Source organism: Conger conger, chromosome 1 (genome assembly GCF_963514075.1).
Source record: "Conger conger chromosome 1, fConCon1.1, whole genome shotgun sequence".
NCBI classification, from domain to species: Eukaryota; Metazoa; Chordata; class Actinopteri; order Anguilliformes; family Congridae; genus Conger; species Conger conger.
This window is the reverse complement of record NC_083760.1, coordinates 8,332,773-8,351,213: the sequence shown is the minus strand read 5'-3', so window position 1 is coordinate 8,351,213 and position 18,441 is coordinate 8,332,773. Positions and strand designations below refer to the sequence as shown.

At 45.5% G+C, this 18,441-nt stretch overlaps 1 protein-coding gene across 1 annotated transcript in view; it reads right to left on the bottom strand.

Moving 5' to 3' along the window:
* Positions 1 to 16,272, bottom strand: part of LOC133140095 (MAM domain-containing glycosylphosphatidylinositol anchor protein 1) — a 194,338-nt gene extending 178,066 nt beyond the window's left edge. Inside the window, exons 1-2 of the mRNA XM_061259662.1 lie at positions 16,172 to 16,272; positions 14,811 to 14,900 (exon numbers count right to left, since the gene is read on the bottom strand). Of these exons, the coding sequence (XP_061115646.1) occupies positions 14,811 to 14,877 (67 nt within the window). The 5' untranslated portion in view covers positions 14,878 to 14,900; positions 16,172 to 16,272. The remainder of the gene's footprint in view (positions 1 to 14,810; positions 14,901 to 16,171) is intronic.
* Positions 16,273 to 18,441: the final 2,169 nt, after the last annotated feature.

Sequence of the window (18,441 nt, the reverse complement as noted above, 5' to 3'; positions counted from 1 at the left end):
TGAGAGAGAGATAAATAGAGCTCCATGTTGTTAATTGTTTAATTGTGAATTGCTTTGGCAATATCGTTATAATACAGGCATGCCAATAAAGCATTATTGAATTGAATTGAATTGAATTGAGAGAGAGAGAGAGCCAGAGAGAGAGAGAGAGAGAGAGAGAGACAGAGAGAGAGAGAGAGCCAGAGAGAGAGAGAGAGAGCCACAGAGAGAGAGAGAGAGAGAGAGAGAGAGAGAGAGAGAGAGACAGAGAGAGAGAGAGAGAGCCAGAGAGAGAGAGTGAGAGAGAGCCACAGAGAGAGAGAGAGAGAGAGAGAGAGAGAGACAGAGAGAGAGAGAGAGAGAGAGAGAAAGAGAGAGAGAGAGAGAGAGAGCCACAGAGAGAGAGAGAGAGAGAGAGAGAGAGAGAGAGAGAGCAGAGCTCCATGTTCCCGTCTATCAACATCGCACGCGCTCACGGCTTGACTGACACTCGGGGTAAGCTTAGGCCTCCTTTAATTGCGGCTTTATAGCAGCCGAACAGAGGGCAGGATTCCAGCACATTACGGGCTGAGAGCGGAGGAGGCAGAGGCTGATTGGCTGAGACAGGTACGGATTAAGCGGTGGAAGGCCAGCCGAATTGCCGTTTCGCTGTCATCCTCGATATTCAAGCTCCTGACCCAAACTCCTCCCTCTCCAGTTTTCAGTGGACTCTTTCTGTCACATCCACGTCAGACACACACACACATACACACACACGCACACACACACACGCACACACACACACACACACCCTTACCGTCCCATCCAAGTCAGACACACACACACATACACACACACACACACACACACGCATACACACACACACACACACCCTGACAGAGAAAGAGAAGCAGAGGATGAGAGAAAGAGAGCGAGAGAGAGACATGGAGAATAAAGGAAAGCGGGAGACCAGCTTTGCATTTATAAATGTCGGACAGAGGTAGGGGAAAAGACGAGCAGATGAGGCCGGGGCTGAATTATGAACCCCGGACGCGAGGTATGCAGTACCTCGGGAGGGAGAGGGAGAGAGAGAGTTTGGGTTTCATCTCCGGGCACACCCGTCTTTCTTCAGAAGCACTGGAGAGAACTAGCACACGCCACACCCTTCAGAGGGGGGACTAAGGTTGCCCAATTTCGAATTCAAAAAAGCAGACAATAGAAGCGTAATCACGATTACAATCAAGGTCAGGATCTATGGGACCAGGGGAAGGTGGCAGACCCCTCAGACACAATGTTTGACTGGGGGTGGGCGGAACCATTCTCTCAGCCCAGGGAATTATTAATATAGGGGGCTACGTTGGCTCAGGAGGTAAGAGCGGTCGCCTGGAAGTCGGAGGGTTGCCAGTTCGATCGCGCCCTGAGTGTGTCAAAGTGTCCCTGAGCAATCTAACCCACAATTGGTCCTGGTGTGCTGGTTGGTGCCTTGCATGGTGCCACGAAAAGCATCAATTGGACAGCGCTTTGGATAAAGGCGCTATATAAACGCAGACATTAACAATTTATCGATGCCCAAATTCATTGGACACTACCGGCAAATTTCTTCCAGCTATTACTCGGGAAAACCAGACATTCCGTCCGAAAAGCGGACATCTGCCAACCGTAGGGGGAATTTGGGTGAAACCCGAAACATCTGCCAGTGGGGTCCGTGTAGCCCAGGCTTCCCACAGATCAGCAGCGTTCCTTACAGAAGGCGGGAACGCTGTTCTGGAACAATCTCTTCAGCAGGCTGAGCCCCAGTGTCGACGTGGAAAAGGATTTTCCCTCATTAATCTGAAAAATACTGATATTCAGACCTTAAAGGTCTCCGAGCCACTAATACGTGACTTTATTGCTGAACACTCTCTCTTGCAGTCAGCCGTGGCGGAACGGAAAAGGTCTTGATGTGCGTGTACGACACGCCCAAATACGTCTCTGCTTCTCGGTGAAATAGGGCCAGTTTGCGGATTAAGCCTAGTCCTGGACTAAATTCAGTTTGGAATGGAGATTCTCCAAGCAAAACTCACTCTAATCCAGGACTAAACTGTGTCTGTGAAACCAGTCTTGAAAAGCAGTATTTTCTGATCAACTGGGAACGATCAAGTCCATGGAAGGAGGAGGATTCTACTACACTCAGCCCAAACATGTGAAAACACCAATAATAAACCCCACACTGCCGTACTGATCTTACCATGGAAAGTACATTTAAAAGCTTAATTTCACTGGACCCTTGTTGAGATTTCTTATCGAACCCTTGAGAATGTGCGGAGCCTAATTGCATTCTTCAGAAAATTTTAATTAAAATTTTAAAATTTTAAAATGTACATCTCTGGGGGTAACCTGCCCAGGGGTGGCACAGGTGAATAAAGGGGATGTGAGATCAGCATAGAGATCAGCCACAGGAGCAGGGCTCTCTGACCATAATACTGATCCGACCAGGCCTTCATAAGGCTAATAACTCAATTATCTTTCATACTAACTTTAACACCAGGGCTGCCCAACCCTGTTCCAGGAGATCGACCATCCTGTAGGTTTTCATTTCAAACCCAATTTTGCACACCTGATTCTATTGATTAAGCAGTTTAATGAGATATTGAGTGAGGAGTGCTTTGTCAGGGCAGGAGTGAAAACCTACAGGACGGTAGATCTCCAGGAACAGGGTTGTATTCCGGCACTGTCACACGATAACATTTTGATGTAAATCCTTGCATTCTGGCAACAGCACAGCTGCGGGTAGAGTTTCATGTGTGGCATGACTGATTTGGGGATTTAAATTATTAAAAGTATATCAATAATTCGGAGAGCGGGCTAATTAAGCATGTGTGGCAGAACCAGGGCCGTGTGCGGGTTGCCATGAACTGAAATGACCTCCCAGGCTCAGGGCCTTTGAAACGAGGAGTTGGGGGAAGGAGGGTTGCCAGTTAAGTAAACTCCCCTGAGTGCTGCCTTCTGGCGTCCCGCTCCACAGCAGCCTGTTCTGTTGTCCCTGGTTACGTGCGCTGACAGATTGGCAGTAAGAGTTCTGTCTCTAACATGAGTCAGGCGGCGGGGCCACTGGTGCCAGTCAGCATCAAACAAGGGCCAATGTCCTGAGGCTACCCGCTACCTGCTACCTCCCCGTCTCGCACAAACAGGAGCCGGGTGAACAGAGCAGAAAGTTAGGGAGACGGACGGGGAGAGGGACGGAGAGAAAGAGGATGTGACAGAGGGAGAGGCGGAGGAGGAGAGACGGAGAGAATGAGGGAGTCTGACGCGGCAAGGAGAAACAGAGAGCAAGGGAAACAGAGAGATGGAGACAGAGATAGTGGGAGAAGGAATTGAGAAAGTCATACAGAGAATCTGATACAGCAGGGAGAGAGGAGGGAGAGACAGACAGACGTAGAGTGAGAGTGAGGTGTAGAGAGATAGAGGGAAAGAAATGGAGAGTAAGAGTCTGATACAACGAGGAGAATGAGGGCGAGACAGAGACAGACAGATAGAGATAGAGGGAGAAGAATTTGAGAGAACAAGAGAGTCTGATACTACAAAAAGAGGGAAGGAGAGAGACAGATCGGTGTAGAAAGAGAGCGAGGGATAGAGACATAGAGACGAAATGGAGAGAACAAAAGGGTCTGATAGAACAAGAAGAGGGAAGGAGAGAGAGACAGACAGAGATAGAGGGAGAATAATTTGAGAGAACAAGAGGGTCTGATAGAACAAGGAGAGGGAAGTAGGGAGAGACAGACAGATGAAGAAAGAGAGTGAGAGAAAGGGAGAGAGACAAAATGGAGAGAATAAGAGGGTCTGATAGAACAAGGAGAGAGAAGGAGGGAGAGACAGACAGATGAAGAGAGAGAGTGAGAGAAAGGGAGAGAGACAAAATGGAGAGAATAAGAGGGTCTGATAGAACAAGGAGAGGGAAGGAGAGGGAGAGGCAGGCAGAAGAAGAGAGAGCGAGGGATAGAGAGACAGGGAGAGAGACAGAATGGAGAGAATAAGAGGCTCTGATAGAAGGAGGCGAGGCCTCTGATGTCAGCCGGGGCTCTGCGGTGAGTTTTGTCGTTGCTCATGTATAAGTTATGGCGCACCAACTGTTCACTGCGAGCACTCTTTGTTAGTTTGCCCGTCGGTCCTGGAATGATCTGAGCGCAGAGTCACTGGTAATCTCAGCTGGAGCTGAGAGCAGGCTCTTCTGACGGCGAGGGTCGAGCTTTCCCTCTGCGCGTGTCTCTCCGTCCCTTAATATGCACCTTGTTTGAGTGTGTGTGTGTGCGTGCGTGTGTGAGTCTCTCCATCCCATGATATATGCCTTGGTTGTGTGTGTGTGTGTGTGTGTGTGTGCGTGTCTGAGTGTGTGAGTGAGTCTCTCCATCCCTTAATATATGCCTTGTTTGTGTGTGTGTGTGTGTGTGACTGTGTGAGTGAGTCTCTCCATCCCATAATATATGCCTTGTGTGTGTGTGTGTGTGTGTGTGTGTGTGAGTGTGTGAGTGAGTCTCTCCATCCCATAATATATGCCTTGTGTGTGTGTGTGTGTGTGACTGTGTGAGTGAGTCTCTCCATCCCATAATATATGCCTTGGTTGTGTGTGTGTGTGTGTGAGTGTGTGAGTGAGTCTCTCCATCCCTTAATATATGCCTTGTTTGTGTGTGTGTCTGTGTGTGTGTGTGTGTGTTTGAGCAGTGTGAAAATTGATAACAAGGTCCTTTGCTGGACAGTCAACCTCAAAACCCCCACACCCCTCCCACAACCCCTCCCACCCCCCCACGCCCCACCCGGCCGCACGGGGGGGGGGGGCGCTCCTGGAGGAAGCGCGCGGTGATTCGCGGCGGCTCGGGGGAAAATCGCTCGTCGAATTCACACTCAGCGCCGGCGAGCCCGGAGGTCTCGCGCCAAAATAAACTGCCGCCAAACGCAGCATTTCACTCCGACCCCGGGTTAATGGGATTTCAGCCAACCTCCGCGCAGAGAGAGAGAGAGGGGGGGGGGGGGGGGGGGCAACATCAGGACAGGAAGAAACCACAGACTGAGGGAGGACTGTGGAGGGAGAGAGAGAGAGAGAGAGGGGGGGGGGGGCAACATCAGGACAGGAAGAAACCACAGACTGAGGGAGGACTGTGGAGGGAGAGAGAGAGAGAGAGAGAGAGAGGGAGGGGGAGAGAGAGGGAGAGAGAGAGGGGGAAGAAAGAGAGGGGGGGAGGGAGAGAGAGAGGGGGAGAGAGACGAGAGAGAGAGGGGGAGGGAGAGAGAGAGGGGGAGAGAGACGGAGAAAGAGAGAGGGGGAGAGAGAGAGGGAGAGGGGGGGGAAGGGAGAGAGTGGGGGAGAGAGGAATAGAGAAAACAACCTCAGAACAAGAAGAAAGAAAGTGAGGAAGGGGAACGAGACTGAGAGAGAGGGAGAGAGAGAGAAAGCGGGGAGAGGGGGGGGGAGAGACATTAGAAACTAAGAGGAGGCATTGTTTAAATAAGAAGAGGAGTGCCAGAGGAAAGGGGAAGGATGGATTAAGATACAGAAGAGATGTGGATGAAAGAAAGCAGAGAGAGACAGAGAGACATAGAGGGCACACAAAGAGAGACAGATGCCGTGAGCAGTACACAGAGAAGATAAGGCAAAGTGAACTGCTATTTAACCCACACGCAGCACCAGAGACGTCCCCGCATCGCTCCTGAGACGGTATTTACTGGCAGGGCCTTGCATCACCTGCGTGTTTCACTTCATTCCGTCTGCTTTCAGTGACTGGGGGAGAGACTGGCTGACTCCGGGTTCTGGACCGCGTTTCAGGGGGGCCCAGATGGGCCAGCACCCTTTCCAGCACATCCCAGCAAACGCGAAACGTTCTCGTAACGTCGCTGCCATGTAGTGGCAAGGTAATAACATCGGCGAAACATCCCAGTAACATTGTGAGAACATTTCTGCGCAGTCAAAGTAGCTTCTCTTTCTCTCCGATGCAGCTGCTTCTAAGTGCGCCCGACTGGGCCATCGGGAAAGCGGCGCTGAAAATGTTTGCTTCCGTCCAAGCCGAAAAACTAATAATCCTTCCTCTTTAATCATCCTTTTTTTGTGCAGGAAGAGAGAAAGTTCAAGTGTGAGTTAATTCACAGTAATAAAGACATGTACTGTGTCCATTTAAGGCCCTGTTCAGTCTGTGGATGGGCCCCAAGCTCTAGGAGCAGGTTCAAACCATGACGGTGGTAACGGTGGCCAGAAGCATAATTGCCTAGCGTCGCCCAGGAATCAGAGGCTTTCAGCTGTCTGGGGTGACAGCATCTCGTCACACACCGGTGACCCCTGCTGGTTGGGAGGGTGTCTGCAGTCTGCCCGTCGAGCCGCATTGGAAGTGTCTTCCTCTGACTCGTGTCTGTGCGAGCTTGACCTGCCAACCGCAGCGGCTTAGCGCCGTGACCTGGAAGGTCGGCGGCTCAAGCCCCGGTGTAGCCACAGTAAGATCGGTGCAGCTGTTGGGCCCACGAGCAAGGCCCTGAACCCCCCACACCGCTTGAGGGCGGCTTGGCCCCTGCTTAGTCTAATCAACTGTAAGTCGCTTTGGATAAAGAGCGTTCACTGAATAAATGTCATGCGTCATACCGGTGCTTAAGCTTGTCTGTGCTTTCCCAGAACGATAGTGGAGGTTGCAGCAGCAATGTGCTGCTGATAAAATTGGGATTCGAAAAAATGGAGATGAAAAGGGGGTAAAATATTTTTTTAATGAAACCATTAAGCCAAAATTAAAGCGGAACCATTGTTTTAACTTAATTATAAAAAGTGATAAAAGCTGGCTTGCGTACACAACCAATGCACCTTGTTCTGCGGGAATGTCTGCGGCAGCCAGGTTATTACAATTCCCCTGGACTTTGATTAAGCATAATGAAGATGAAAAGGTCAGTCAGCAGGTCTGACAAAGATGTCACCCCAATGAAACTGCCGGGAAAAGGCACAGTGTGATGAGTTATATTAAAAAGCTTGAGTGCTGCGTGTGAGCGCTGTGTGTGTGTGTGTGTGTGTGTGTGTGTGTGTGTGCACTGTGCGTGTGTATGAGCAAGCGTCATTACTCCAAATCAGCGAGACAAGAAAAGCTAGAGAAAAAAGACTACTGTAACACCTCCTTTATTAGTGTCGCATGTAGATTGTAGGGTCTAAGGAACATGCCGGCACAGATAAAAACTATGGACAGACCTGTGCTGTCGAGGGTCAAAGATCAGTTGAGAAAAACTCCAATTAAAGCTGCTCACACAATGACTCTGACATCATCTCAGAGTTTATGCGTTCTCATGTCAGCAAGGAAAGCAGCACAGTCACAAACAACTCAAGCTAGGTAGACCAGCTCCTAGCTCTATATGGTTCAGCTGATTGACCAGTTCAGACCAGCTCCCAGCTCAACATGGTTTAGCTGATTGACCAGTTCAGACCAGCTCCCAGCTTGACATGGTTCAGCTGATTGACCAGTTCAGACCAGCTCCCAGCTCAACATGGTTTAGCTGATTGACCAGTTCAGACCAGCTCCCATCTCTACATGGTTTAGCTGATTGACCAGTCCAGACCAGCTCCCATTTCGACATGGTTTAGCTGATTGACCAGTTCAGACCAGCTCCCATCTCTACATGGTTCAGCTGATTGACCAGTGTGTGTGTGTGTGTGTGTTAACAGAAAGAGAGACAGAAGAGAGAGATATGGAGAGGGGGAGCACAGAAACACCAGCAGAATTTCATTACTGTCTCAGGCAGCTCTACTCTCTCTCTCGCCCTCTCTCTCTCTCTCTCTCTCTCTCTCTCTCTCTCTCTCTCGGCTGCCTCACAGCCACAGATAAATTATGAATGCTTATTAAAAAAGGCCAATATTCAGCATCCAAAATAACCTCAGAGGCAGGAGGAGAGAGAGACCGACAACCGCCGCGGGAGATGAAGAGCAACACCACCCACGGCCTGAAGGGGGAGACAGAGAGCCCAGCGCGACGCCACCTCGCCTGGTCCTCTTGCCCCCCGGCCCTCTTGCGTGCGATCTGCGTAGCGAGTGTGTGTGTGTGTGTGTGTGTGTGTGTGTTTGTGTATGAGTGTGTGTGTGTGTGTGTGTGTTTGTGTATGAGTGTGTGTGTGTGTGTGTGTTTGTGTATGAGTGTGTGTGTGTGTGTGTGTGTGTTTGTGTATGAGTGTATGTGTGAGTGTGTGTGTGTGTGTGTTTGTGTGTTTGTGTATGAGTGTGTGTGTGTGTGTGTGTGTGTGTGTTTGTGTATGAGTGTATGTGTGAGTGTGTGTGTGTGTGTGTGTGTGTGTTTGTGTATGAGTGTGTGTGTGTGTGTGTTTGTGTATGAGTGTATGTGTGAGTGTGTGTGTGTGTGTGTGTGTGTGTGTGTGTTTGTGTATGAGTGTGTGTGTGAGTGTGTGTGTGTGTGTTTGTGTATGAGTGTGTGTGTGTGTGTGTGTGAGTGTGTGTGTGTGTGTGTTTGTGTATGAGTGTATGTGTGAGTGTGTGTGTGTGTGTGTGTTTGTGTATGAGTGTGTGTGTGTGCGTGTGTGTTTGTGTATGAGTGTGTGTGTGTGTGTTTGTGTATGAGTGTATGTGTGCGTGTGTGTGTGTTTGTGTATGAGTGTGTGTGTGTGTGTGTGTGTGTGTGTGTTTGTGTGCGTGTGGGCATGTGTGTGTGTGTGTGTGTGTGTGTGTGTGGGCATGTGAGTGCGTGAGTGTGTATGTGTGTGTTTGTGTATGAGTGTATGTGTGAGTGTGTGTGTGTGTGCGTGCAATCCCACTGCCTGTGACAAACCTGCTCTCTGTGTAATGGTGTGTGTGTGTGTGTGCATATGTGTATGTGTATGTGGGGGGGGGGTATGTGGGGGCATGTGTGTGTCTGTGTATGTGTGTGTCTGTGTGTCTATATACTGTATATTACATATACAGACAGGTCTGTAAGTACAGACCTGGAAGTATTTGGACAGTGGTACAATTTCTGTTCTTTTGGCTCCAGCACATCACCTCTAATTTCACGGCATTTACATCCACACCAGCAAAAATCCACATTGGCAAAGCACTGTGTAAAGTCTTAGAAGTGGAGAGCTTATCACTGGACAGTGTTGACACTGCTGCCTAAGAAAAGGAACTTGTGTCTACTGAAGAACTGGTGACCCATCACTCTCTTGTGTACAGACTAGAAGATTCTGTCCAAGTGCTTGGCTGAAGAAGCACCTCGCTGGTCTTGTACCCCTGGGTGTTCAAGTAGATACAATCTGTCCTTAATTTGTGATGTACTAGATTCATCAAGAAAATGTGGTATGGAATTTCTATAGAAAAACAAAAGGCATTTGATTGGGTTGATCATGGCAATTTGTTTAAAGTTTTGAATGGTTTGGGGGTTGGGTATTGTTTTCTTTCATGGGTAAAACTGTTGCATTCCCAGGTGTTTGGAGAAGGCTTTTTTGAATTGTTTTTTTCTTTCTTGTTTTTATCTTGGGGGGGGGGCAGCATTTTTAGTTTTTTATGGGTCTAGGGGTATGTATGTCTTTCAGTTTTGTCTTTTAATATTTGTACGTTTGAATTGTTGGGGTGACAAGAATTGTGTGTCCTTTAGAGACAAATAATAAACGGGAATCAAAGGCATCTCTCTGTACGTGTACTGGACTGTCCTCTCTACATGGAGTGAAGTTCCTTCGTTTGTTGAAGCGTCATTGCGTTTGCCACCTGTGTTTTGCCCAGTGTGTTGCTTGAGTTTCATCATGTTCCGGTAAATGAAGGTATATTCTGACATTCCTACTCCCGCATCCGGCTCTTGTGTCTACCCTGCACACCCGTGACAAAGACCCTGTATTTTATCCAGGGGGTGGGTTTCGAGTCATTAACGCACTTAAGAGTCTTCATAAACATACCTGATATATGAACGCCTGGCAGTGACGCACTGGTCTGGCCACCGGTCGTAAAATAATCCGAACAATATAAGGGAGGGACCGGCACATCGCAGGCTACTGGTCACCGAGGAAACGAACGTCTCTCCGTAGACACAATGCAGAGATAAAACAACAGCGGACGGGCGTACGGACGAGCAGAGATCCAAGCGAGGCCCACGCGGAGCAGTGGCATTCCCAGAAATCCAAGCGAGGCCCACGCGTAGGAGCCGCGACGTTCCCACAGGAGCGCGCTCCAGGAAAGCCATCTGCACTCGGGCTGAGACCCTTTCCGCTGTCATGCAGCCATCATTCCGCGCTGGTTACGCTCCACCAATGAGGCGACGGGGGGGGGGAAGTATTATTTGTATTATTCGAAGGACGCCAGACACGAATGGGGAAAGTCGCCCTATTACTAGCGTGTCCTGTGTTTTCAGGCATAACCTCATAATTACTGTATGAATATTACATAGCTATTGTCTGGGAAACAGCACATGAGCTTATGTGACTAACATGTTAAAGCAAGTCTGTGTATGTAGGTTACCAAGTTGTGATGTAGGGAGCCAAGCTTGGAGATGGTTGCTAGTATATTATATTGGAATTGCATATGAAATATGCAATTATTGGAATAAAACCATGTTTCTGCTTGCTATTTGTAACCCACATGATACGCATTGCATGCCACTGTAAGGCATTTTATAACAAACATGTTAGCCAGTGGTCTCTATCTCGTTGTCATGTGTATGCAGATTTTCATTCCAACCTATTAATTAATGGTTTTCTTTAGACAAGAAAAGTTGTTCTTTATTCAACACTTTTCACTTTATGTACATCATGTGCAAACCTGCAGCCTTAATTCTGCAAATAAATGAACTAATTATACAACGAAGAGGCTGGAATAAAATAAAAACCAGCATACAAACAGCCCTCCACGGCACCGCGTTTCAGACCACTGATATAAGCACAGACATATTGATTCCCAACATCCAAACTAGCAAAACAGATTCTGGTACATTTACACCCAAGATAAATAACTGCTGGTTGAAAGAAAAGGCAATGTATTTACAGTATATCACAGTTCATTCCATTTGCGCAATACAATCCACAGATTCTCATTCTAGCACTTGCAGTACCTCATCATCTACAATATATATAGGCTCCTTAAAGGTACAATAGGTAATTTTGGACTTCCAACGGTCAAGAGAAGAACTGCAGCAACAAACACGCTCAAACCACAACACTGTTTATCCCACCCCTTCTCTGTGAACGCGCTGACGCTGAAACGCCATTGACTGTGGCAATTAGAACCAATTTTCAACCAATGAGCTTGAATTATTGTACAGCTATATAATGTTTTGGTACAGAGTGCCGGCCCGTCAACTGCATATTTTGAATTTAAGGACTATGAACACAGGCAGAGGGTGAGTCAACATGTCAGTGAGCCTTTTTCAATAGGAAAGGATTTACAATGGTATTGTAACAATGTTTTAACACAAAAATCTTACCTATTACACCTTTAAGTCTGGGTTGAAACTAATAATTATAACAGAATGAGAATAATTATTGCCTATGGGTGGGGTGTCAAATCTAATCTTGTTCAATCATATCTAAACCGAGCTGGTGCGGGTGCAGGTTACTAGCCCATCTTTTGATAGAAACTTTGGGAGCCTCCTAAATTTGGCTTCTGGCCCTTAGAAGGAACATTTAACGGGTTGGAATTTCCTTAAAGACCTCGATAGATTTCTGGGTCAAGCATAGAAAAGGAGGGGGGAAAATAAGGCCCTTGTCTATCCTGTTCTGTGGGACAGAGGGATGGATAGAGATGCAGAGCAAAGGGTGCAAAAAGTCAGCCATAGAAAACCTTCACAACAATGCTGTCCCTAGAGCCAATCAGGAGAGAGGGAGAGAAATAGCACTCCCTTTAACTGATCATGGACAGCCTTCTAGAAAAATCCAGAAGGGCACAGAGCTATTCTGGAGAAATGGCTGCTTGTGGACTGTTAACATGCGGTACATAGTCAATTATCTTCTGGCCAGATTGCCCAAATATATACTTTTGTTTCGAAAATTGTGAAATGGCCATTCCCTCGATGCAAAGACTAAGACTAGTTTCTCCCACAATTGTCATTGTTTAAAATGTCTCCATCTAATTGGATGGGTGGTTTGGGATGCTATGTGGTATTTCAGTAAAACTGAGGGTGTCCACCCCGGGATACGACAGCGAGAGAAGCCAGTAGGTGGTCTTTCTGGCATCAACCGTGAGTAATTCCAGAAATAAACGACAGCACGAAGAACCAGCTTGGTGCATGCGTTTCATCAGACCAGCCAGATGGAAAAAAACACAAATTCATTAGCACTTCAATTAACCTAAAGGCAGTCATTTATATAAAAACAGATCTTCAACCATCTTGTTTTTACCGTCAAGATGTTCCGTGCCTTTGATAAAGAAAGGTGATACTTCTCACTCTCACTCAACGGGCTGTGTCAAGCCACCACTTTGCAAGTTAAAATATTTATACTAAACATTCCTGCCCAGCTCTGCATAGATTAAACACCCTGCTCTGTGGGATTATGACATAAATTCATTTTAGTCACCCTGCTTTCAACGGCTCAAATTCAAAATTAATTTCGGTCTCTACGTTGAAATTGCGTAGCCTCTTTTGGGAAGTTTATAACGGAGGATGTTATGGATTTACAGAAATGTAGGATGAAAAATGTTGCTTGTTTAGTTTAACTTGTAAGATCATATCAGCATAGCTAGTAAACTAATAGCTAATGTGCAGGTGTAGGCCTACATTGGACAACAGAACACCAGAACACATTGTCTCCAGCTAGCAATTTGTCCCAGTTAGTGCACACGGTAGTTAATAAATAGCTAGAAATGGCAATATCATGTGATGGCACGTTCAACACCTGCAAATATGGAGTTATTCAAGATTACATTGATGAAGTTAATGAAGTCGCGCACAGGTGCAGCGTCTCCATATGTCCTGCTTCCCACCCGAGGATACAACCAGGACACGCCCACCTTTCGAAAATCCTCGTGCTCCGGCTATGTTCTGCTTAATCGCCGGCAAACTACGGGGGGCGCTAGACATTTACTAAAAGTGAAATACCGCTTGTGCTGTACATTGCCTGTGGACTGGACAGTAAATTAATCCGACTTCGCCGTGTCTGCTTCTCCAGACGGCGCTAACTGGCATTCATCCCTGTTGTGAGGCTAACTAGCCGACACAAACCTCAGGGCTGTCACTAGCGGGGTGAAAGGTGGTGCCGATCTTAAGAGCCCGCGGCTTTTGAGACACAGCTGGAGAGGTCCCACAAACATTCCTGTAGGACGGCGAGCGCACAGCTATATTCTTACGAATGAACCAAAATAGTTACAAAACATCGAAAGCAGTCCTCACGCAATGGTAATACAGATTTGTGGCCAATCCATGCAGTGATGTGTCTTAATTTCGCTTGTTTGTTTGCCGTGGTCCCTGCAGGTTGCTGCAGGTTGTATAGGCCTAGGCTACCAATTGCCAAGATTTATTAAAGCTTTAAAACAACAGAAAACATCATAGACTATTTTTCATAACAAAAATAAATATATATATTTTTACTGTCCGTCGTATAAAAGGTTCTGAAATCAGCGGATATCCTATTTTAAGCAATTTTGCTGTTCGTAGACTACAGTTGTAAAATAAAATAAAAACAAATTTCAGCAGAATTATTTTCACAAGGGTTGGTAGAAGGCAGACAAATGATCGACAGTGTTTGTGTTATATTAAAAGAGGGACACAGTTGTACGCTACTTGGCGACTTGACTTTTTGTCAAGATCCCTACTGTCGTAAATTCGTTTAAACGTCCAAAACAAGTCGGACTAGGTGCTGCAAGTCGTAACAACGGTCCTATTGCGGTCGATGCTTGTGAACAGTAGAAACATCAACGCCTGTCGCCACACCCAATTGTATTTCTTTATTTTTTAGAAATAGAATTAATCAACACAAAATATGCAAAACGCGCATTAGACTATTAGAACTATTAGAGGCCAGAAAGATATTTTCTGCTCTGCCAAAAATTGACATAACAGACTCGGGTTTCATCAACAAAATTAAAGCAATCCTCTTTGTGCTAATTCGAGGATATGGTCAATATAAGCAATTTTTCATGATAATTAGCAAGAAGTTAACCTCTGTGTAGTAGGCTAGTGGAAGAGGATTGGCCTCATCGCCAACACTCTTGCTTAAGACAGCTATTCGTATCTCTCTTCGTGCGCTGTAGGCAATTGCGTGATTTGACAGGTAAGTAAAACCACGGAGATGCAAGTTGCAAGGGTTTACTATCACATCTGGAAATAGCATCTGGCGATCGTGTGGCTTGCTTAATTGTCGTTTCGAACAGCGACTGATGTCAAATGGACTTGTATTTGAAAGCGATGTATGTGCTCGTTGAAATTAAGTCGTTGAGTCCCTTTTACCACACTCTGCCTCGTGTCGGTTCAGTTACCTGGCTGTGGGCATAGCGCACCACGCGCATCCCTCAGAAGTCGGGAAGGGGAGCACGTGCAGTCAATTCCACGACTAAGGCTTATTATTATGATAATTATTATCCTATTATTGCGCTATTATTTTTATTATTATTATTATTATTATTATTATTATTATTATTATTATATGCTGCTGCTTCTGAGAACTTGGCATTTCATAGGTCATCAATTTTTTCACAGAAAATGTGCAAATACGGGCAACATATAGTCCCTGTTCCATATTTCAGGTATAGGCTATTGCCATTGCGACCAATAAGCTATCTCAAAATGTGTACACTAAATTTGAACACTAATAACTAATAAAACATAGACAACTAAAGATATTTCAACTCGCATATAGCCTACTATCGCGCTCATGTCAACCGACAATAGCCACTTCTCAAACAAACATATAATACAGGGAGAAAGCTGACATTTCTGATTTCCAGGATCCCTTACCGTAAACTCCTTGCCCCTGTGCGTATGGATGGACGACATAAAATAATAAGATCCAGAAAAGCTCCATCTTCAGCTCAGATCCGTCATAACCTGCAAACAGACCCAAGAAGAAAGGGGTTCTCGGTCATTTTCCTGCAGCCGGCGAAAGGAAACACCGAGGTCGCAACTATGAACTGGACCCGTACTTGTTTAGCCGCGAAGCTATTGCTTTGTTCTTCCACAGATTAAACCGATAGTTACAATTTTTCAGTCTAAATTGCTTAATCGTGTTCTAGTCAGCGCAGCATATTAATCGGCGAGTGTATGTATGGGCAATAGCCTTAAATACCTACATTTGATGTGGGTACCTTGGATTATCAAAAGATTACAGGACGACACGTTCGTGCTACATGGACTGCGGGATTGACAGGATCTGAGTCACGGTTGGTTCGCAAAGTCGGTGACGGACAGGTAAGAGTATATTCCGATTAGAACACCTCAAAAAGAGATACCCGGGGGACAAATGGTCATATCCAGGGAATTACAGTACAATATCAGGAATATTTATGCAAACCTGCCACAGCACAAATAGTTTTATAGCTGCAAAGCAATCGCGTGAAAAATAACTAACACCCAGAACATTCCTCAATTTAAGTTATTTGCGACGAACACATCATGCTGTGTCATCTAATCAGTTTTAATGTAAAACTTTTTCACATAAATGTGCTTGTTACTATCTTGCAATACACACATAATAAAGCCTGATTTAAATTATGTCTAACCTATTAGTAAAAGTGCATGCTACGTTATAAATAGCTCACATTTAATCAGTGGATTGACAAGCTATTACAATCGCATGAATACATCTGTTTTTATTTTGTAAACGCACACTTGTGGTGTACTGGCCGAGCGTCAAATAGTGATGTATTCCTCTGAATGCCACATAAAACTGGCATACCTTATTACAATTTCCCGTGGTATGACTATACGCGCAACTCTATGAATACACGGCGCCGGAACCGTTGCGCAAAGAGAAAACAAGTGCATGGCGCTTGTTTTAGGTCCGATAAACTTTACATTTTCCCAGACGTATTCGACGACACTCCAAATAATTAAGGAGGTAAATGTAGTAAATCAAAAGTTAACATGTGAATTGTACAGTCAGGACCGGTCGTATCTCCGGTGAAACAATTATTCGGTGAAACCTGATCAAATAGCAGATAGTAGAAGTAGGCTACTTCTTCTAAGGTATGTTAAAACATAGATCGACTGTTCTGGGACACCGAATCGACATAACTTGGAGGAAGTCGTGGGAAGTCGTTTTATACACCCATTTATATTCAATAAATAGCCCTGGCTTTAAAATGTCAATTCCAGTTTACCTTTCTCTGAGGTGTATTGAGGTGTATTTCACCTCCACTGAAGTCGGTTGAGATGCCGTTAGTTCGTGCACCTTCGCCGTTCAGTGTTTCGGAGGAGCTGGATAATCCCGTTAGATCCCCTCGGAGACAGCGCCGTAGCTACGTGAGCATCGAACTTGGGTAGGCTATCCTTATTTATCCAGCCCTCGGTTGTGGTTATCGTTTGCTCCCGAATGAAGATTATATTGAAACTAGTTTCCACAGAGAGATTTTCTGTTTTTAATAATCCACGGCGCCCTTACTTCATTCAAACGTTCACAACGGGGCTAAATAACTTTTGAAGCTTTAGCCGTTAGAACGGATTCTTTGCAGCAGCTCCTTAATTCCACAAAAGCGACGTCCCCATAGCAAACAGCCTCGTCCTCGTCAAAAGCCTATAAGTATTTTGATGTTTTATTCTTTCGATAAATTATCTTAATCGCATTTTCCCCGGCGTGCATCTGCGAAAATCAGAGCAAGGCATAAAACTAGACCATTTATGGTAAAAACATTTCAAGCTATGCCTTCTCAAATGCCGTTCTTTTGGTGTCTAGTCCGACGCCTCCCAGTTCGGTTATCCAGTAGTAGTGTGAGCGCAGACCGAGAAAGATATCGTCTGTTATAGTCCGAGGCAGGACGAAGACGCGGATGATGCGCTTCGAACAGGTTGTCAAAGCTAGAGCCTGTTTTTTTTTCTCCTCCTCTCTCTCTCTCTCCGCTGTTTTACACAAGTGCTCAGTTGGACTCGCGATCGCGCTCTCAAGTTAGTGCGTCCTGCAATTGTGACAAGAGAGATGTGCTTGAGAACGACTTGAGAAGAGAGGAAGAGAGAGAGAGAGAGAGAGAGAGAGAGAGAGAGAGAGAGAGAGAGAGGCACTCTGGGTTTTAATTGTTTTTTTCTTCTTTGTTTTTTTTTCTGGTCGAGTACTGCTGGTGAGATTCCGCCGGTGGAGACAGCCAATTAAAACCAAGCAGCTGCAAACAGGTCCCGTCTGCAGAGGACTCGCCCCAATTCCCCGAGGACCAATTAAATTAGAAAGAGTCCGGGAAACGAAAGAAAAATAGCAATATTTCTGCCACCCCTCCTTCTCTCCTCTCCTTCCTCTCTATTCCCATCTCCCTCTCCATCAGCCTTTCGGCGTCGCTCAGAATGCCTTCAAGAGAAACTAAAACTACCAAAACCCGCCACTAGGCGGCGTATTTCAGCTGTGTATAATCTACTGGCCCCATGCATTACCAATAACTACAAATGATGATAACAAATTGCAATAAACAGACAGACTCTAAATACTGTAATTCTCAGTTTGTCCAATAATTTAGTGAACACCTGGAATTCCCTGAAGAAATATGTACAGTGCACTTTTTCAACCACTTTGGGCACTGAAAGCATGGGAGGAAAAGTGCCAAGTACTTCATGAAGATTATGATGATGATGATGATGATGATGATGATGATGATGATTATTATTATTATTATTATTATTATTATTATTATTAATTCCAGAAATATATTTTTTTAAATCAATATCAATATCTGGAAGTATCACATGATATTGCTATTTCTAGCTATTTATTAACTACCGTGTGCACTAACTGGGACAAATTGCTAGCTGGAGACAATGTGTTCTGGTGTTCTGTTGTCCAATATAGGCCTACACCTGCACATTAGCTATTAGTTTACTAGCTATGCTGATATGATCTCACATTTTTATTGTGTGTGTGTGTGTGTGTGTGTGTGTGTGTGTGTGTGTGTGTGGCAGGAGGGGCATTCCCCAGTTGTATTCCCGGGTTTGGAACACTGATCCCAATATGCCCAATGTGTCCCACCAATTTGGGAAGGTACCTATATATACAGAATTTTTTCTGCCTGATGAAAGATAATTATATAATTCACCTGTGTTCCATGTCAAACCATCAGTCAGAAAAGGCAGTCATCTTCCCCAGAGTGAGGTCGTCCTGGGACTGGTGTCTGTGCGTGGTATGTGTGGTGTGTGTGTGTGTGTGTGTGTGTGTGTGTGTGTGTGTGTGTGCGTGGTGTGTTTTTGTCTAAGCAGAAGGAGGGATCTTCCGTACATGATGTTGGGGAATATCTGGCCCTCAGTACACAAAATAACGTTGATTATACACTATAAGGGATTACACTCAAAAGACAAAAAAAAAAAGTGCATGTAACCTAATATATTTTCATCTTCCTTGCAATGAGTGTATTATTATTATTAGTATTATTATTATTATTATTATTATTATTATTAT